The sequence below is a fragment of the Erpetoichthys calabaricus genome, chromosome 16, assembly GCF_900747795.2.
Source record: "Erpetoichthys calabaricus chromosome 16, fErpCal1.3, whole genome shotgun sequence".
NCBI lineage: Eukaryota > Metazoa > Chordata > Cladistia > Polypteriformes > Polypteridae > Erpetoichthys > Erpetoichthys calabaricus.
Window position 1 is genome coordinate 54,160,496 of NC_041409.2, and position 21,954 is coordinate 54,182,449.

The following is a 21,954-nucleotide window of genomic DNA, read 5'->3' on the forward strand; positions in this document are numbered from 1 at the left end:
TTGGCAGGCCCTATGCTGGGCTGTCTAATCTGACAACTAAATCTTTTCACCAGTGGTAAACGATGTGGAAACGCTGGTTAAGGGAAGGGAATAGTGTTCTTTTAAACATGCTGTGTAGACGTACAGTAGAAGCCACAACATCTTTCTCACACAAACCAAAAGAGCATTGTGGTGTACCTTTGTGTGTGGTGGGAATCAGTGACCCCCCTGTCAGATTTCGTTTGACACAAAGCCAAGTTTAACTGTCAACAAGCAGGTGACACGACAGTAGCCATTGCTTCTTCACGATTTCAAATGAACCGTTTTTCACTACACCAGCCTGGCGTGGGTAAGAGTGAGTATGTGAGAGTGCTCCGTCAAGACCTGCCACCCTGTTCAGGAGTGGATCAAGAATGGAATAGGTGCATTCAAATAATGGAGGAATGTTAACAGGCAAATAAACAAAAGCACAACGACACCGCAAACGTAACTTTCTTACCGTAAAAGAGATATGAAGGCTCCTCTTGAACCCCGTAAGGCAGCATGCTGCTGTAGCTCGGCACGTGATTACTCGTCGTCTGTGTGCTCTGGTCCACGTATTTCACTTCTCGAAAGCGCTGGCAAATAAAAAAAGGGTTTGCCCGTGGGGAAGTGCTGCAGTGTCGGAACGTCCCACTTATTGTGTGTGGGTACCTGTCCAGTTCTGGCGGATGAAACACATCATCCTCAATGTCCTCCTCTGGATCCATACGTATACGTGATCTCAATGGTAATCTGTCAAACAAGACAAAAGGGTCGATATTCAGAGTCACTTCGACTTCAGCTACCATGTTTCTAAAGGAGTCAAGGCTCAAACAAAACCGGAATAATGTGAGCAACCTGCTCTCTTAAAACCCACCGTTTGCATGCGCAAGTTCATCAATAAACTACATGATACACGACTTACGTGTTGTCATCGGCCACTGGGACTCCGAAAAACAAGCATGAAGTCTGCGATCGTTTTCTTATATTTTGCAAATGCACATGTGGTGAAGTGAATCACATCGTTTCTGGACATCCTCGACTCGAGCCACCGACGATTCGCTGCATCACTCAATCGCACAGTTTCAGCACATCAGTAGCAAACAGCTGGATGAAAACCACACTGCCGCTTTATTAATATTTTTCTTTATTGCCGGATTGCATGCACCGCACTCTTTTCTGGTTGGCTGCGTGACGACCGGGTCCTGTAAAAGGAGTGGCAGAGCGGTACGTCTGCCTTTAGCCTTACAGCCGGTGCTGCTGGGATTGTAATGACGCCGGTATTTTTACTTCGATAAAATAAGAAATGCGTTAGGTTACTTTAAAAAGTAAATCGGACTACGTAATGCACACTACTTTTAAAGTGTTGCCGCCAACCCTGCTTCTTTACTACACATTGAGCTCATCAGCATAAATGCAATGATTCCTGAAATACTGAGACAAGTATTGTCTCTAAATAAAGAAATGTGTCCCGTGAAGTGCCGGCTCTGATCAGGTGTGGATGTGTGTGAGGGTGGGGTCAACTGGGGGGGCTGAGCTGATCGCACATACGTGTGTAAATGCGATTGATCAAAGGGTGGTCTGTGCCTGCTGGATGACGTCTTCTCGGGTAAGCCATGGAGGTGTTGGATTTTTAGAAAGCAGCACCATGACTTGAGGCTTTAAAAAGGATATGTTCACCCTTGGATTTTAACCTCATTTTAATGGATATATGTATTTGGACTTGTAACCTGCACCGATTTCATCGATTATTCATGAATTCATCGGAACGATCTGAACACTGTTTTTGGTTTGCTTTCGTTAAAACTTTGTGCACCACTCCCTTGTTGAATGTGTGCATGTCCTCATTTGCTTGGCTCATCTTGGTACACAACTATGGACCAGTTATGGGTTCAGGGGTCTCCCAGAAGCAACAAGCTAGTGTAAGGCCGACCCAGACCTTCAATTATTTTTAGCTAGGAGAATGAATAACGGGACCGCCCGAGCACCTGCCTCTAGAAATTTACCTATAGCAGCTGAACGGCGTGTGTGAAACAGAGTGCAGTGGACATGCGAAAACTACAAAACTGTGACACGGTGAAGGGTTTACATGGCCACATATCCGGGTTACTCTCAGACAGACCTATGTGGGTTTTCACAAACCAACAGCCCAATTTTTCGTTTAAGAAATGAGGTTCCTGTGAATTCCTGGGTTATTCAGGCACATATAAACACACTCACCGTCTCTCTCGGTCAATGCACTGGGCAGGATGGAGGCCTGTTTTCTGGCAGGATGACAGCACACTTGCTGATAACTGAAATGCTGCTACAGCATTTGATTGCCTGACTTGAGGTCGCCACGTGTTTAGTAAGGGCCACACATAATTATTCTCAATCATGTCCTGTTCCATGTGTTCCAAGAATGGGGCATTTACCTTATCTTTTTTCTGAAGCAGTTATGCAAAAACTGCCAACAATTAACTAGGAATTTACAAGAGTCTTTGGAGTTCTTCCTCTCAGTCATTATGCAAAACCTGGCACTGAGAGCAGAGTCGAGCAGGTTGAGCGAAACCAGGCACCTGTTGGGAGGGTGCCAGACATGCAGGCTCGCGGAATGCGGCACGTCCCTGAGCGGAGCGTGCCAGCTCACACGGGCCTGCAGCCGCTTAAATTTGCATTTACAATCAGCAGCTTTTGCGCTTTTACAAAACACAATCCTGTAGTGATGGCACATGATAAGTGACTTATATAACGGTTCAAAAAAAAAAACAAACAAACTTCAGACAGACGTCTGTAGTCACAATTGCAAATTATTCACGTCTGACTACAGAGGGCTAGGGAGTGAGCAAATTTTCCAGCCTTTTCCACTCTTCAAGTGCGGCGCCGGGACTACTGACTTGGCACGTAACGTGATCACATCTGCTGTACTGTAGTGTCGCGGCAGCACCAGACGGCAAACGACTGACAACATCAGCACAAGCTGTAGTCGGAGCTAAATGAGATAATTACAGTGGGGACAACAACAAAAAACACATCCATATCTCTCTATCTATATATCTATATACAGTATCTAATATATATATTAGCAGCTGGAGATCCACAAAGGGAGAAAAATGAATCACGTATCATAAAGTAGTTTTTATTTCTAAGCTTTCAGCCCCTACCAGAAGCCTTCATCAGAGGATAATGCTTAAGACTTACAAGAATCAAAGGCAATATATAGCAAAAGTTTATATACTGTATATGTATATATAGTGTCAGAGATGGCTGGGGGGGGACCCAGCCGGGACACCCCGGAGGACCAGAAGAGGGCTTGCGCCTTCCCCAGATCACGTGGGGGCGACCGCCCTGGTACCTATGGGGATCACGGGTACAGAGCTTTGAAGCTCAACCCTGTAGGGGCCCGTGGTCACCGCCAGGGGGCGTCCCAATGCCTTTGGAGCCCTGGACCTCAGCACTTCCGCCACACCCGGAAGTGCTGGGGGGAAGAGAAGCGGGGACACCCGGAGTGCTTCCGGGTGCGCAGCCGGCACTTCCGCCACACTGGGGAGTGCCAGTGGAAGATTGCTGGGAAGCACCTGGAGCACATCCAGATGACTATAAAAGGGGCCGCCTCCCTCCATTTGATAGCTGGAGTCGGGTGAGGAGAAGGACAGAGCTTGGGTAGAAAGGAGAAGAGGCGGCCTGAAGAAGAAAGGCATTTGAGGTTGGCCTGGACTTTTGGGGTTTGGGGGTTTGTGGTACACCATAAATATGAACAATAAACGTGTGTTGGGTGACGTTAACGTGTCCGCCCGTCTGTGTCCGGGCTGGCTTCCACAATAGATTATATATATATATATATATATATATATATATATATATATATATATAGTATATATATATATATATATATATATTACATATACAGTATATATTATAAATATATTATAGATACTGTATATATATATATATATATATATATATAGTATATATATATATATATATATATATATATATATATATATAAATACACAGTTGTGCTTGAAAGTTTGTGAACCCTTTAGAATTTTCTATATTTCTGCATAAATATGACCTAAAACATCATCAGATTTTCACTCAAGTCCTAAAAGTAGATAAAGAGAAACCAGTTAAACAAATGAGACAAAAATATTATACTTGGTCATTTATTTATTGAGGAAAATGTTTGAATATTACATATTTGTGAGTGGCAAAAGTATGTGAACCTCTAGGATTAGCAGTTAGTTTGAAGGTGAAATTGGAGTCAGGTGTTTTCAATCAATGGGATGACAATCAGGTGTGAGTGGGCACCCTGTGTTATTTAAAAAACAGGGGTCTATCAAAGTCTGCTCTTCATAACACGTTTGTGGAAGTGTATCATGGCACGAACAAAGGAGATTTCTGAAGAACTCAGAAAAAGAGTTGTTGATGCTCATCAGGCTGGAAAAGGTTACAAAACCATCTCTAAAGAGTTTGGACTCCACCAATCCACAGTCAGACAGATTGTGTACAAATGGAGGAAATTCAAGACCATTGTTGCCCTCCCCAGGAGTGGTCGACCAACAAAGATCACTCCAAGAGCAAGGCGTGTAATAGTCAGCGAGGTCACAAAGGACCCCAGGGTAACTCCTAAGGAACCGAAGGACTCTCTCACATTGGCTAATGTTCATGTTCATGAGTCCACCATCAGGAGAACACTGAACAACAATGGTGTGCATGGCAGGGTTGCAAGGAGAAAGCCACTGCTCTCCAAAAAACCATTGCTGCTTGTCTGCAGTTCGCTAAAGATCACGTGGACAAACCAGAAGGCTATTGGAAGAATGTTTTGTGGATGGATGAGACCAAAATAGAACTTTTTGGTTTAAATGAAAAGCATTGTGTTTAGAGAAAGGAAAACACTGCATTCCAGCATAAGAACCTTATCCCATCTGTGAAACATGGTGGTGGTAGTATCATGGTTTGGGCCTGTTTTGCTGCATCTGGGCCAGGACGGCTTGCCTTCATTGATGGAACAATGAATTCTGAATTATATCGGAGAATTCTAAAGGAAAATGTCAGGACATCTGTCCATGAACTGAATCTCAAGAGAAGTTGGTCATGCAGCAAGACAACAAACCTAAGCACACAAGTCGTTCTACCAAAGAATGGTTAAAGAAGAATAAAGTTAATTGGAATGGCCAAGTCAAAGTCCTGACCTTAATCCAATCGAAATGTTGTGGAAGGACCAGAAGCGAGCAGTTAATGCGAGGAAACCCACCAACATCCCAGAGTTGACGCTGTTCTGTACAGAGGAATGGGCTAAAATTCCTCCAAGTCGGTGTGCAGGACTGATCAACAGTTACCGGAAACGTTTAGTTGCAGTTATTGCTGCAAAGGGGGGTCACACCAGATACTGAAAGCGAAGGTTCACATACTTTTGCCACTCACAAATATGTAATATTCGATCATTTTCCTCAATAAATAAATGACCAAGTATAATATTTTTGTCTCATTTGTTTAACTTGTTTCTATTTATCTACTTTTAGGACTTGAGTGAAAATCTGATGTTGTTTTAGGTCATATTTATGCAGAAATATAGAAAATTCTAAAGGGTTCACAAACTTTCACGCACACCTGTATATATGGTCGACCCTAATCTAACCCTAATCTATAGATATATAGATATATATAAAATCCAACGTGTGTCTGTCTGCTTTTCACAAGAGAACTACTTCATGGATTTAAATCGGATTTATTTCTATAATTTGCTTCAACATTCCAATTGATTTTGCAACTTCTCTCGATATAGAACGATATACTCACGCTAATCCGGGACAGAGGCTGCGGGCCGAGGAGCGGCGAGTCACTCTACCTCTGTGCTTTGGAGTGTTCCTCGCCTTTACTTAGCTAGTGATACCTTTTTGTTCATTGATTTTTAAAGTTTGTCCTGTTTCACTACTACGTGAGCAAAGCCGCTGGGAACGGCTAGTTGAGACAGAAAAGTTCAAACAGCTACCTATAAAAACACAATCGGAGGAAAAAAATCTATTGATTATAAAGGCAACTACTAGATATAAACTGTAAAAAACAGACCCAGAAAACATCAAGGCACGTAAAAGTCACTTCCAGTGCCCCGAGCAGCAGTCCCACAGTTTACTTAAAGGTCTGTCACACTGCACGACTTTTCCAGCACGTCGATGGAGGTTGTGGTGTGCACCTGTCACTGCCGGTCATGCAGGCTGACATACCCAGTGACTCTGTGACTTGCCCTGACTACGCCAAAAACAATTGGTTTTGTTTTAAAGAAGTACCAATAGTATTTTTTTTTATATGTTACTTACCCTATGGGACGGCACAGTGGCAGCGCTGCTGCCCTCCAGTAAGGAGACCAGGGTTCGTATCCCGTGTCCTCCCTCCCTGCTTGTTCTCCCTGTGTCTGTGTGAGTTTCCTCCCAGAGTCCAAACACATGCAGGTTAGGTAAACTGGAGACTTTAAAATGGCCGTAGTGTGTGTGGTGAAGGAGGACATGCAGGTGACGGGTGTGACACAGCAAGATGACGAGGACAGGAAGAGATGGAACAAGATAATCTGCTGTGGCCACCCTAACAAGAGCAGCTGAAAAAAGAAGAGGAGGAGTGTGGTTGTGTGTGTGTTTGGCCTACGATGGACTGGCGCCCTGTCCAGGGTTTGTCCCTGCCTTGTTCCCTGTGCTAGCTTCTCCAGCAGACCCCCGTGACCCTCTTCGAAAATGACTGACTGACCCTGTGTAGTTTGTCATGATGGCAAAGAAAAGTTTGAATCACATGTTTTTTAAGCACAACGGCGGTAATGAAGTCTTGGATCAAACAAGGAACATCAAAAATATCGGCCATTCCTCATGTTCTACAATCCACTTGGATACCCTGATCTCTCAAACACCTGCATTTTCACCAAAATATCTTTAAATAAAGGAAGGATTTGAGAAAGGTGAAACCATGCAGTCGTGCAAGTCTGACATCCCCTTTGACATGGCGCCGACTTTACTAGGTGGGAGATGACTCCCACTTTCAGGAGGGAATGCCACACCATAACCACCTGGACAAGAGAAGCTCACTTTCAAACACGCCACGTTATATTGCATCCTACAGCCAGAAGAAGCCAGAGTTTACAGAGTAAATTTTGAGAGAAAGGAGCCATCAAAGTTGGTCACTTGGCCACCTCTCACTCACTCCAGCCTTCCATCTCCTGAAGCCTCCGACTGCATCACAGCAACCCAGGCAGAGGGGCTGCCAGACTGATGAGAAGCCACTAACATGAGATCCATCAACTGACCCCCTGGACTTGTGAAGGTGCATTGCTGTGTGGGCACTGCAGTGAGAAGCCCAAAGTCTTTGCAGATCCCACTACTGACACCACGTTGTGACCATGAGAGAGGCACCTCACCTGCCTGTGCTCTGATTGGATAAAGCTGTCAGTCCAATAGTCATTAAAAAATACAAAAATGCTGAAAGAGCGCACCGCCCACTAAAGACCTCAGCAGTCATCTTTCATCACATCTGATGCCATCAGGCTGGCTAGCAAATCACAACTGGACGTATTTATGCTTCCCCACTTCAGTGTCAGGGGGCTTCTCAGGTGTCAAGTATGTCAACAGGGAACTGTAAAGGAAAAAAAAAAAAACAAAAAAAAAACAGGAAAGCCCCCGGCCGGCCGGCCAGTTAGTTAGTTAGTTTCAGTTCAAACTTATTCACTGTGGTGAGCCGCAGGTCTTGGCTTGGCCCCCCGTTAGCCAAACTTCACAATTAAAGCTAAAAACACCCCAAAGACAAACTCATCGTCTTACTTTTCAACTCCAAAACATTACAACCAGGAATAAAAGCCCATATGTGATCCCCCCACTGTTGATCTTTCAGGGGACATGAGCCCCCAGTCTACTTACACAGACACCGCTCGGTCGACATCACGTGATAATGCAATACACCTTGGTGAAAGCGGACTGCTGAGCCACCATACATCGCTGAAGCGACTCAGAGAGGAGTGTCAGAAGCCAGCCACACGTGTAACGAAGGACAGAAAGATCCCCAGCCAGAGAAGAGCAAAGGCCAACTTGCAAATGACCACATAAAGCATAAACTCTAATAAAAGGAGAGCCGTCTGTGTGTCTGTCTCTGCTTTACGCTATTTGGTATGGAGTTCCTAAAAATGGGGCTGATGTTGGAGAATTGTGCCACCTGTTGGACTGAAAAATGCAATGCAATACTGGCTTAGACAGTGATCACTTCTAATAACACAATAAAATGCCAGCCATTCACCCATCTCTGAATGTGTACCACGTGTGGCCCGTCCTGTTCAGGGCTGCAGGAGGTGAGCGCCGGGCACAAGGCAGAGACCAGCAATGGACAGGAAAGCAGCGTGTCAGAGGACATTGGCACACACCAATGGGCTCTGCGCCAGCCCAGCAGGAGGCAAACACGAGGAACTCTACTATGAGGAGAACAAATGTGGCTGGAGCACAACCTTAGCCACAAAAAAACACAAAACACACACACGTTCAGCGGAACCTCCACTTCAAAAATAATTTTTAATGAAGAGACTCCAATGGTGTTTACGACCTGTAGCCATGGCACTGAAGACCACGGGTGATGTCGGAGGTTTTTAGCCATCTACCTAAACAGTACGTGGAAATGGAAAATTAGTGGAATGTAAATACTCTCAATACACCATGTGTGTTAGCCCACCACCCTCTGTGGCCCCCCATGAAATCATCTTAAAGCTACAAACCTCCAAGCAGCTGTAAATAAATACCAGCTATGAAAGTCTGCCTTTATTTAGGTAGGTAGGCACTATATAATAGATAGATAGATAGATAGATAGATAGATAGATAGATAGATAGATAGATAGATAGATAGATAGATAGATAGATAGATAGATAGATAGATAGATAGATAGATAGATATGCACTATACGATAGATAGATAGATAGATAGATAGATAGATAGATAGATAGATAGATAGATAGATAGATAGATAGATAGATAGATAGATAGATAGATAGATAGATAGATATGCACTATATGACAGATAGATAGATAGATAGATAGATAGATAGATAGATAGATAGATAGATAGATAGATAGATAGATAGATAGATAGATAGATAGATATGCACTATATGACAGATAGATAGATAGATAGATAGATAGATAGATAGATAGATAGATAGATAGATAGATAGATAGATAGATAGATAGATAGATATGAAAGGCACTATACGATAGATAGATAGATAGATAGATAGATAGATAGATAGATAGATAGATAGATAGATAGATAGATAGATAGATAGATAGATAGATATGAAAGGCACTATATGATAGATAGATAGATAGATAGATAGATAGATAGATAGATAGATAGATAGATAGATAGATAGATAGATAGATAGATAGATAGATATGAAAGGCACTATATGATAGATAGATAGATAGATAGATAGATAGATAGATAGATAGATAGATAGATAGATAGATAGATAGATAGATATGAAAGGCACTATACGATAGATAGATAGATAGATAGATAGATAGATAGATAGATAGATAGATAGATAGATAGATAGATAGATAGATAGATAGATAGATAGATATGAAAGGCACTATATAATAGATTGGTAGATGTACAGGCGGACACACAGATGGACAGGCGGGTGTGTAATAAATGTAGCTGAGCTGTTATTCCAGACACTGATGAGGACACAATGTGTTTCTTATTTTTGGTCAGAGATGTTGCCTGACTTGTCACCGGTGAGACTGCAGTTCTATTCCCAAATGCCCCTGTTGACAGTTGGGGACATTGGCTTTGTGTCCTCAGAGGTCACAGACTCTGAACTTGCATGTATTGAGAGCGGACCTCAGTGTATTTAATGAACAGCAAACACCAACTTATTGTACATCCTACTCTGGCAATGCCAGGTGCCCGGCTGACTAAATGTAAAAATCACATCATGAACTTTAAAAGCTCGTGCAAAAGTTTCTGACCGCTTTTGTAGTCTATTTCTTGGGATAAATGGCCTCAGAAAAACAAGCTTGTCTTGTGCTTGTGTTTTGTGCCATAAGTACACAATGTTTCTGAAATAAACGCACATCACATGTCAACGGGATTAAATATTTCAGTTGTTTTTGGGAACTACCTGAACATTTATGTTCCTAATGACAAGAGCATGTACCAGAAGTTTAACAAAAAAATTGGACTGTGGGCTTCCACATTCGTGTGAGCCATGGATACCAGGTGAGAGGACACCGCAGGTGTCTGTGATACCAGTGTGACAGATGTGTGTACTGGAGGAGTAGCATTTAACATTCCAATGAACACTCTCATAACACATAGAGCAGTGGTCCCGGTTAGAATACATTTGCTCTAAAAGTGACATATAAAAACAAATGATCTATAATCAACATCAACAAAGAATTTAAGGACAACCACAATATACAGAGATTAACATGTAAGAATGAAGGGCATCACTCTAAAGGCCTGGTAGGCAGCTTACAGATGCATTGATAGAGAAGATATGATATAATAAAAGATAGATATTGTGAAAGGCACTATATAATAGATATAGCTATGAAAGGCACTATATAATAAAAAGATATAGCTATGAAAGGCACTATATAATTAATAAATAGCTAGATGTGAAAGGCACTATATTCGAGAGAGGACACATAGTCACCAATTAACACAAACGCCACATGTTATCGAGGAGAGCGTTAAACCTCCACTGACCATAGCCGAGTGCAGGATTTGATGATGATGATGCCAACATGCCTTCCTTGCTCTATCCCGCCTTCCATTTTCATACCCCGCTCATCCAGGGTTGTGGCGCATCCGAAATCCCTTTTTAATCAATCTCTGTTTAAAAAGGTCTCGTCCAGAATGACTGACTATCTCAATACTGTACCGTGGAATGAAAGGCGCCGCGTCGTGCCGTGAACCGTTTCAGCCGTCCTGGGTGTTATCAAGTCTTTCTGGCTACTGTCGAAACCGACGGCGTTTAGGACCGGGTGGGCACCGCCTCTCACACGCCAGGCGGATTTCAGCGCCGACTCGGAATCTCGTCGCGGGAGTCTCAGTCAAAGCAGCCGCTGCTGTTAAGCAGATAACTCACCAGGGCTTCACTTTCAGCGGATGTTAAAGTTGTTTAAACCAAAAGCAGACCCAAGATCAGATGAACTGGAAGGCTGGCGGCCCCGGCAACTTATCGAGTCTTGTCGTGTCCTCTGCGATTCCACAAGCGCCTGATTATTTTTTCGCCATTACCTAATTACAGTCCCGCGACGGCAGTAGTCAGCCAGAAGCCTTTAGGTTACATCGCGTGTTCGCAGGCAGGGGGCGGTAAGCCACAGCCACGCGACCTCAGGTGGCCCCGGCATACCGACGGCTGAACTCAGGGCGGCGCGCTCAGGACACACTCCAGAGTACAGCCGCGCTGCTTTTGAAAAGCCACAGAAGCCAAACCGTCAAATCTTCCTGCAGTAATCTGTGTCCCCTCAATATGGGCTTTTTGTGCTACTGCGCACGGTAATCTGATATGCAGAGAAGTGGTCGTGGAAGGAGCACGTGCGGCGTTTTCGCCCAAACTTAGTCACGCATCTCACTTACGATGGCGACAAGGTGTCCGTTAGGCTCCCGGTACAAAATGCTGCGACATTAAATTTGGAAGGCTCATCTTGTCGCTAACCGGCACATCTCAGCTGATCTCATCGTAAACTGCACACTCCTTGCTTACAATCCCTACAGTTGAAGTCAGTCGCATGTCCGCAAGCCAAGGAAGTGGCTGGCTGCAGTTCTCCGGACGCCTGACTTGTCATCGCCAAGTCCACGAGGATTTCATCCGAATAGTGGGACCGTCGACCACCGGGTGCACTAATACAGATGCGCTCTAGTTAATTTTTAACTTACCGATGCGTTTAACGCTGTCATCAGTCCGGAGCTGGTGGGAGAGACTCGTCATCGGGTTGCGAATTGAACTTGTTTTGCACGTTCTTCAGTTTTCGCGGCGTAGCGGAGCCTGGTCGGGCAGCATCGGGCGCGAAGTAAGGCGCGCTCCGGGTGCATCGTAAGGCACAAACGCGAACAAGAACAGCCTCACTGTACCGTTGGACAGCACAAAGGCAGAAGGAGAAATCCGTCGCATCGGTCCCTTGGCAGCTAAGGCGGACGTGATGCTGGCTAAGCGGCGTTGGTGGTCTGCGACATCGGCGCAGCCCGACGTAACTGCGTCCCGGACTTGGGTGTTCGCCTCTCAGTGTGCAGTAGCTGGAGGCGCGCGGCGCGGAAAGTCCAGATAGAGAGAGACGGAGACGGGAGTCGCTCGTTCGCTGAGCTTCATCAGAGCAAGTGATTCACACACTTGACATCTGTTTGCTTTTCCTAACCTTGACCCATGCCAGTAGAAAACGGCTAACTGGATTCCGAATTGTGTGCCCATCTTAATCCGCTTCACGCTCTTGGCTAAACTAAACTCTTACCAGAATAAGCGATACTTGCGTGCACACGGAATTCACCCACAGAGCATTCAGAACACGTCCTGCTTGCCTGGTGCCCGGTCCGATGTCTCTCTCCTCTCCAGCCGGCACACAAATCCAAATCACGCAGCCGGTCCCTCGGTGTCACTTTGTAAGCGACACAATACTTGTTCGGCTTTTGCCTTGACAAATCCCGGAAGTATCCTGCGCAAAACAAAACCCGCGCCGCAGAGCTTCCTCATGCCACCCGGTGCCAACGGGGGCTACCTGTCCGAAAGATTAACGCTAGTAGCGACTTATTTTTCATTTCTTTGTTTCAATTAGCATGTCCATGTCGATACGCTGCGCCCTTCCTGACAGTAAACCCCAATTAACAAGCACGTCATCCTCATCATCCTTCTCCATCACCATGTAAAGCGGGCACACGACATGGGGCACTCCGAAGGGCACAACTTCTCGAAGTGCATGTGTGGGAGCACTCAATGCGTTCACTGACTCAAATAGGATAAGGATCCGAAAGAAATGCACAGGGTTCAATCTCGGAAACGCTGAGATGCTACTGCTGCCCCGGCCTGTGCTACTCACTTTGAGACGTGTCCTGATGCGGGACGACAGCTCTGAGTGTTCACCGATCGCGCTCTTCGCTGTTCAGGTGTGCCTCACTGTAAATCAGGTTCCTGATCTCACAACGATAACTTTGCAACTGATGTTAACTCGCATTCATCCACACTATACTTTTTTCCTTTGCAGTGACGTCATTTGGACTCCTCCCCCTGCCCGCCTCTCACGCCGTTTTTCCAAAAATCTTCACCCTCCCCCCTTTTCTGTTAAAGGCACGACGCCGGAAAAGCGGCCGAAGTTTGCTGAGTGCGCAAAAAATGGAGTTTTCATCAAAGAAACACACCTTTAAAGAGAGAGGCGTGAAACTTACAAGCTGATCTAAGAGACCTCCAGAGCCATCGTGTCCGCATCGTGCCGCCGACTCGCAAGGAGCATTCGCAGAGGGCACATATTGAGTTGCCAGTTACCTTACGATGACAGGACATGCCCAAGCGACACTGAACCCGAGTACATTTACAGGCCCCAAAAAGCGGGTCCTTTAAGACCAGCGGTCATTTACAGTCCTCAGCAGAGACCGGGCGTGAACTGAGCCCATCTCTGTGGCGCTGCGAGGCATCGGCGCGTAACGGGCTTTACCGAAGTGAACGCACACAAAAGGAAAGAAAGATGCGCGTACATTGTAGACGTGGAAAGAATTATAAGGTTGAGCTTTAATAACACTCTAATAGCAATCTTAATCCTGCACCACAAATGTCAACGGCATATGCCACACGGCAGGCTGACATTCCACCTAAGGATGGTCCCTCCCTTGCGCCTGGCACCGGTCTCATTGCTCACTGTGGATCTCTATTATATAGTTCCTTTCTTATCTGTCTACTTATCTCTATTATACAGTGCCTTTCCTATATCTATTTGTCTGTATATCTCTCTGAAACATAGATGGATAAATAAAAAGGCACTACCTATTGATCGATGGTGCCTTTTCCTCTCTATTTAATATAGTGCCTATCCCTATTATTGAGTGCCTTTCCTATCTCTTCCCTATATAGTGTCTTTCCTATTCATCTATGTGTCTGTGTGTATATATCTCTATTATATAGTGCATTTTCTCTTTTCTATCTGTTTCTTTCTATTACATAGTGCCTTTCCTATCTGGCTGTCTATCTCTGTATTATATAGTGCCTTTCCTATCTATCTCTGTCTTTAATATGTAGTGCCTTTCCTAGTCATCGTCTATCTTTAAATAAAGGTGTTATATACAGTTTTAACTGCACTAAGGTGACTGCCGCGTTTCCTAGAAGTCAGGATCCATATGTGAGTTGCTATGCAAATTTTTTTGTTTTTGTTTTTTATTTCGCCTTATACAATTTCATGTATTAGGCATTTGTTAGTTTTCGCATACCCCTTGGGGTCAGAGCGCAGGGTCAGCCATTGTACAGCGCCCCTGGAGCAATTACAGGTTAAGGGTCTTGCTCAAGGGCCCAGCAGAGTAGGATCTCTTTTGGCAGTGACGAACCAGCAACCTTCTGGATACCAGCACAGATCCAAAGCCTCAGAGCCACCACCCTAAAGGCAATGTATTTCTTTTCTGTCGTCCTTCCCATTCCTTACAATTTACAGTATGCTTCCACTTTTTTTTGGTGTATCCAGTTCAATGTAGCGGGGAGCCAATGCCTTAAGGTCGGAACCAAACAGAGGCAGAGGGCCTGTCGCAGACGCATGCGCACGCGGCCTCGTACAATCACACTGGGCTAAGTCTAAGTTTTTAGGGTCTGTGATTTACGTTTTTCAGTTTTGCCTTGTGTACAGTTCACATTTGCTTTCTTGCCTGCCTCGTGATGGTTCACGGCGCTATATCAAGCACACACGGACTGCTGTAATCGACCCTATTTTTGCCTGCCGTATAATTGTGCCATTAAGGGCCCGGATAGATTCTTCACGCAAGGCCCGCTCGCGCTTGCAGACCAATCACGGCCTTTGTTTTGGTCCCGCCCTTCCAGCGCGTCTGCTGACACGTGGATGGGAAATTCCCGCGAGCTGCCAATTTACTGCCGAGTTGAGCGCGCGCGGAGAGCATTTTAGGACATCCATATCGCCCGCTTCCCCAAACCCCACCCCGTCGTCCTCTGGCGACTTGTAGCGGTGGGAGGAGGGAAAACGAAGTTTTGGGGGAGGGTGGATGGCTTCCTAAAATGCACGCCGAGTTTAGGATCGGGAGGCTGGGTCAAGTCTGCTCGAGCGCGCACAGAACTCAGTTTGGTTTTCTTTTACGCCACGCAGCTGCACCTGAATCATAGTAATCAGCAAAGCTGCATGGTGCATACGAGAACTTGCGCCAAGAGTGAAGCCACTCGTACAGAAAATATCAGATATGATCAAAGTACCACCCGAAACATCCGAGGACACCAAGAGAAGAGCCACGTCCGCTTATTCACCTGAACAGAATCCAAAAAAAATCGCACGAGCGCCATCAGACCACAGTATAAAGAAGTGCTGCCATCTTCATTGATCCTCTTTTGTTTTGTCTGATTGATTGTGGAGCAGTATGGTGACGCAGTGGAAAGCACTACCACCGCATCACGTCCGCAGATTCAAATCTCTGACCCGGCCGCTGCCATTGTGGTGTTGGCACATTCTGTGCGTGTCTGCTTGGGCTTTTCTGCTACATCAGAAAGACGTGCGCGTTAATTTGTTAGGTAACTCGAGCGTAGTATTGGTGTGAACCACCGGGGCGCACCCTAACCCGAACCAGGCTGGCAGGCACAAGTTCTAGTCCAGGACACACGTTTTATTTACAGATGGGAGGCGCTTTGCTTTATTTTATTTCATGCCACTCAGTCCCTGAATGGAGTGAAGCGGCCCCTTTTATGATGGCCCTAGGAGTGTTCCAGGTGGCTCATTAATCGGACCTGGAATCACTCCCAGGTGTGGTGTCAGCCTAATGTTGGGCTCTAAAGCTGCCCCTGGAACCCAAAAGAGCTGTGCCAATCTCCAACTCCCAGCATACCCTGTGGGAATCCAAGGTGCCAAAGCCGCCCAGGAGAGCTGCCCTCTAGTGTCCAGGAGAAGGTAGTACCCTGCTGATGCTCTCTCCCTGGGTCCCTCCATGCCGCCCGTCATATGATGGATGCATGGAAATTATGACAATGATGATGATGGATATTATTAGTGGATTGATGGATATTATTCAATACATGGATATTATTTCTGTTATTATGGATGTTATTAGCAGATACATGAGTATTGTTATTATGACAGAGGTTCTTAGTGAATGCACAGTTATTATTATGGATGCATGGTTATTAGTGGATGCATTAATATTATGGGATGTATGGTTTACATCTTGTGACCAGTTCAGTTGGGATATACACTGATATCCCATGACAATAAAGCTTTGTAGATGACTGACATTTTGTGTCTTTTATACTGGTTTCATACCAGTAGAATTTCTGCTCTGGAAATGTGTTTATTTCCTGTCATGTGAGATGGAATACTTGCTTTTTCCTTTTTTTTTTTTTTTTTAACGAGAATCAGTCATTAATGTCTCATAGGCCTACCCCATGTCTTCAGAAAGTATTCAGGCCCCTTGAATTTTGTTGCATCTTGTTCTGTTTCAGCCTTGTGCTAAAATCGTTTCATTTTTTCCCCCTGTCATCAAACACTCATCATGACCCTTCTCCCCCAATTGCTCAGGCGGTCATCTCCCCAAAGACTCATGGTTGCTCCAAACTTCTTCCATTTAAGAACTGTGGAGGCCGCTGTGTTCTTTAGAACTTTCAGTGCTGCAGTCATTTTTGTTTTGTGCCTTGACACCATCCTGTCTCTTAGCTCTGCAGGCAATTCCTTTGACCTAATGGCTGGGTTTTTGTCACCTGTGGGACCTTCTATAGGCACATATGTGCCTTTCCTAATCAATGTCAATGTCAATTTATTTATATAGCACATTTAAAACAACATAGGAATGCTGTGGCCAAAGTGCTTTACAATAATAGAATAAAAGAAAAAACAAACAAATAACATACATAGAAATAAAAATATATGAACATAAATAAAATAAATAATAAATAGAAGTGATGTTATATAATCACAATGAGGAAACCATCAGTATTACTGAAGGTCACGGAATGCAAGTGAATAGAAATGAGTCTTTAATCTTGTTTTGAACAGTTCAATTGTAGACGACTCCTTTATATGATGAGGTAAAGAGTTCCACAGGCGAGGAGCAGCAGCTGCAAAAGCCCTGTCCCCCTTGGTTTTACACTTGGTACGAGGGACAACAAGAGACAACTGACCAGAAGATCTAAGCACTCTGGATGGCTGGTGTAAAACACACAATTCGGATAAATAGGCAGGAGCAAGCCCATGTATAGATTTAGTCATACTTTCTTGCCCCAACCAGAAAACGAGCGGCAGCATTTTGGACCAACTGTAACCTGTGTAGCAGGGATTTGCTAATCCCAGAATACAGCGAGTTGCAATAATCAAGGCGAGAAAAAATAAAAGCATGAGTAGCTTTCTCAAGATCCTAGAAGATAAAAAAGGCTTGATCTTACTTAATAGATGAAGCTGGAAAAAGCAACTCTGTCAAAGATTACACCAAGATTGCGGACTTGAGGTTTGCAAAAGACAGAGAAAGAGTCGAGAAGTCCAAGACCAATTTGGGCTTTAGCTGATGGACCCACTATAAGCACCTCCGTTTTATTTTGATTTCAGTCCAATCAATCGATTTGACCACAAGATGGAATCCACACAAGGTGTAGAAACATCTTACGATGGTTCACCATTGTAGTGGGACATGACATGATGTGATGTAGTGAAATTCAGTGCAAATGTTAGCAGCACCGGGCACAAGGCAGGAACTGACCTACTCATGGGGGAACAATTTAGAGCTTCCAGGATGTGAGAGGAAAACCCTTCACTTTGTTCACGTGAGGACCACATGGCATTGGCCAGAATCTGTGAATGTCTCACGAGTATTGCAACCTGGATGAAGGAACTCTCAGTCAACTTGGCAAAGATGGACCTTCTTGTTATCTTGGCTCGCCTGTCTGTTCATCAGCCCACCTCTGTTCAGCTTGGTTCAATATCGCTAACCCCCTCCAAGACGGTGATGATCAATGACCAGCTCTCCCTCAAGGACCATGTCTTTATGTTCAGATGGTATCCAGGAGAATGGGCAGCACAACCCCTCGGTCCAGGCTTTGGTCTTGGCATGTCTGGACTACTACAGCTATCTTCTGGCAGGAGTACCAACATGTGTCACCAAGCTGCTGGAGATGATTCAAAATGCACCGGCATGTTTGGCATTTAACAGACACATGTCACTCTGCTTTTCAGATCACTAAATTGGCTCCCTGTATTAAGCTCAAATCCTTGATGCTTACCTACAGAGTAGTCAAGGGCTCACCACCCAAACTTTCCTAAGTTCCTTCTTACCCATGCAAGTCTGGTGGTGCCACCTCTGTCCAGACTCTCTTCATGTGTTGCTTGGGGCTGATGGAACGAGTTACCCACCTCAATCCAACCTGCTGACTCCCTCAGGGTGTTTATGAAGTGTTTGATGACTCGCGTTTTGTGAATTTCTGTCACACTGATGATGGCTTTGATAGGTTCTTGTAACCTAGGAATTGTAACTCGCTGCCATTTTGTTGTGAGCTCTTCACTTGTGACGATCAATGTTGTCCTGTCACACTTGTCCCCAAACAGTCCTATGTTGACGTCTTTCGTAAGTTGGTTTGCATTACAGGAAATGAGCCCATAGGAGAGCTCACACTGACACGATGGGGAAAATCAGGACTGTCTTAGGAAGTGCGGTGTTTTTGACATTAATTATGCTCCACATATTCACCTGACCACTAAGAGCCAGAGTGCAAAGCACTGATCTGTGTTATACGACAAGTGTGCTCAGAGCTCTTCATATTCCTCTTAATCGTCTCTCCTTATGCTATTCTACCTCAGCTTTTCTGAAATCCTCAGCTCTGACTGTAGCTTCTCAGAAGAACTCCAGTCCAGGATTTATCACAGGCCTGCTATACATTCAATGCAGAGTTCTTCTTGGGAATGCTCAGCATACAATAAAATTATTCCCTCGAGTGAGAAGATGATAAAAGTGCATTTGAAGTCCCTAATGATGTCAACAAAATGAAGGAATCATTTGTTAGTTACGGCTGACTGTATGCATCCAGTGGCAATCATAGTACAAGTCGATCGTCTCCTGGAATATTTGGATACATCTGAGTGAAATGCACTTCCAGAAATGTGCTCCACAATGTGTCCTGCAATTGAGCTTGTGTGCTGCCACCCAGAACGTGTACTGCGCCTTTGGAAAGTATTCAGACCCCTTCACCTTGGTCACAGGGTATTGATACAAGAATTCAGACCCTTTGCTTGAAATTCGGTTCTGTTCCATTGCTCATCATTGAGATGTTTCTACACCTTTTTGGAGCCCACCCGTGGTCAATTCAATTCAACTGATTGAATGTATTAGGTACACACCTGTCTATAATGGGTCCACCAGGTGACAATGTATACTGGCACAAAAGCCAAGCCAGGCGGTTGAAGGCATTGTCTGCAGAGCTGAAGCATGAGATGGTAACGAGGGGCAGATCTGGGGAAGGCTGCAGCACTGAAGGTTCCCAAGAACACGGTGAACCTCTGTAACCCTTAAATGGAAGAAGTCTGCAACAACCAGGACTCATCCTAGAGCTGGCCGCCCGGCCAAACTGAGCAACTGGGTGCGGAGTGCCATGGTAAGAGAGGGGGCCAAGAACCTGATGGTCACTCTGGCTGAGGTCCACAGAACCTGTATGGAGATGGGAGATGGGAGCTTTATGACAGATTGACCAGATGACACATGAAAGCCCACATGGAGGTGCATAAAGAACTTTTAGACTGAGAAAAGTAAGCTTCTCTGATCTAATGAAACCAAGATTAGCATCACATCTGGAGGAAACCCGGCACTGCTCGTCACCCGTGCAAATACAACAACAACAACAACAATATTTATTTCTATAGCACATTTTCATACAAATGATATAGCTCAAAGTGCTTTACAGGATGAAGAAACAGAAAAAAGACAAATTATAAAAAATGAAATTAGGCAACACTAATTAAACATAGAATAAAAGTAAGGTCCGATGGCCATGGAGGACAGAAAAAAAAAAAAAACTCCAGACGGCTGAAGAAAAAAATAAAAAATCTGCAGGGGTTTCCGAGGCCACAAGACCACCCAGCCCCCTCTAGGCATTCTACCTAATATAAATGATCTCAATCAATCCTCATGGTATTCAGGGTTCACATGGAAGGACTTGATGATGACGGTCATGTGGACTTCTGGCCTTTAATCCATCAATACCATTCCAACAGTGAGCTTTGGGACTATTTTACAGCAGCAGGGACTGGGAGACCAGTCAGGGTCAAAAAATCCTGTTTTTGCTTTGTCATTCTGGGATATTGAGTGTTGTCTGAGGAGCAAAAAAACAAATGAAGTGACTCTAAAAGTGAAGGTCTGAGTTCACACTGAAGGTGCTGCGGATGTTCTGTCTTGGAATTGCAGCTCATGTTGTGACGTTTCGTATTTGTCATATCCAAGAATTACTTTCCTTGACTATGCATCTTCCAAGAGGTGGAGTGTTTAGCGTTACTCACATTCAAGTCCAAGTACTGTGCCCTTTTTTGTGGATCTGAACTGTCTCCAGGAGTCTCCTCTCTTGACACTTAGTTTTTTGCCTCAGTGTCCCAAAGACACATGGCAACTCCGACTGGCTTGGTGTTTGTGTGATGAAGCTCATCTGGCTGATGCTTCATGTTTACATACCACGACCGAATTGAAAAAATAAAATAAAAAAGGGCTAGCGGTCACAGCTGAACTTGCTGTAGTCAGTAACCCATCATACAGCATTGGCGCCATCAGGCAGCAGGCTGTCACAAAAAGGGGCGTTGGAAGGTTGGCATGCAAAAATGTGTTTTTTCACTGACGCAATCGGGAATGTTAGTTAGCAAGTCTGACATACCCCACAGCTAGAAGTCACGTAATGTGACGTAGGCTTAAGGAGAGCATGATGGTAAACCACAAGTGACCAAACTAGACTTTGAACTGTGACTCCTGAAACTTTGAGGCAGCAGTTCCCACCACCAACGTGAATGACACAGTACTTTAAAAGAATGATGAAGAATTACGTGTAGTACACAGATTTAAGATGAGCAATGGCGGTCTTCAGGAACCGGACGCAGCTGAAGAGTGTGCATGAAGCTGCCATTCCCTCCAAGTTTAAACATAACAGGTCAGGTCTGAGCACTAACTAGTGGTGTCCCAGCATTAAAGATTCAGCTGACAGGGATTTCCATAGCTGAGATGGCTAGGCCGAGGGGCTTGATTGTATGGCTTCAGTCACTCCTTCACTGCAAACAGACAAGAATGGACACATTTGTTTTATCCCAAACGAAGGTCACATGTCAAGATAAATGAACTGAAAATCATGGACATATACCCAACCTCTACATCCCAAAAAATCAAAATCAAGGTGCTGCTGGTGTTGGGTAGACTCTCGGGCGACTCGGCCGGGTCACTCAGAGTCGGACACTACGTAGGCTTCAGACAGAACCTAAGCATCCACCTCTGGATCAGGCTGCAGTGAGCAAAGGTGCTTCAGTCCTCTCATTTCTCAATCACTTGAAAAGGGTGTAACAGCCGAGCCTTACCCAGCCTGCAGCTACACCTGCAAGACCTGTGGCCTGGATAAATTACTGAGATTGAATCTTATATATCAAGCAGTAACTCTAACAAATAAACTTTTCCCCACAATTGATGGTGTAAATATAAGCACAAAAGAAAAGCAGATATGTAAAAATAAGTGAATATATTAAAACAGAACACAACAAAACACTATTGCACATACACCATGTAGAATATATATATATATCCCTCCACCAAA

The 21,954-nt window shown here is 44.6% G+C and overlaps 1 protein-coding gene across 3 annotated transcripts in view; it reads right to left on the reverse strand.

Moving 5' to 3' along the window:
* LOC114666398 (bcl-2-modifying factor-like) overlaps nucleotides 1-13,250 on the reverse strand; it is a 56,483-nt gene extending 43,233 nt beyond the window's left edge. The window contains exons 1-2 of one of the 3 annotated variants that reach the window (XM_051919859.1): nucleotides 12,464-12,871; nucleotides 479-753 (exon numbers count right to left, since the gene is read on the reverse strand). In XM_051919859.1, coding sequence (XP_051775819.1) covers nucleotides 479-728 — 250 coding nt within the window. In that variant the 5' untranslated portion in view covers nucleotides 729-753; nucleotides 12,464-12,871. Of the gene's footprint in view, nucleotides 1-478; nucleotides 754-11,100; nucleotides 11,586-12,463; nucleotides 12,872-13,045 lie in introns of those variants that run through there. The other 2 variants (XM_051919860.1, XM_028821242.2) reach the window with 2 other exon arrangements.
* Between the last annotated feature and the right edge of the window lie 8,704 nt (nucleotides 13,251-21,954).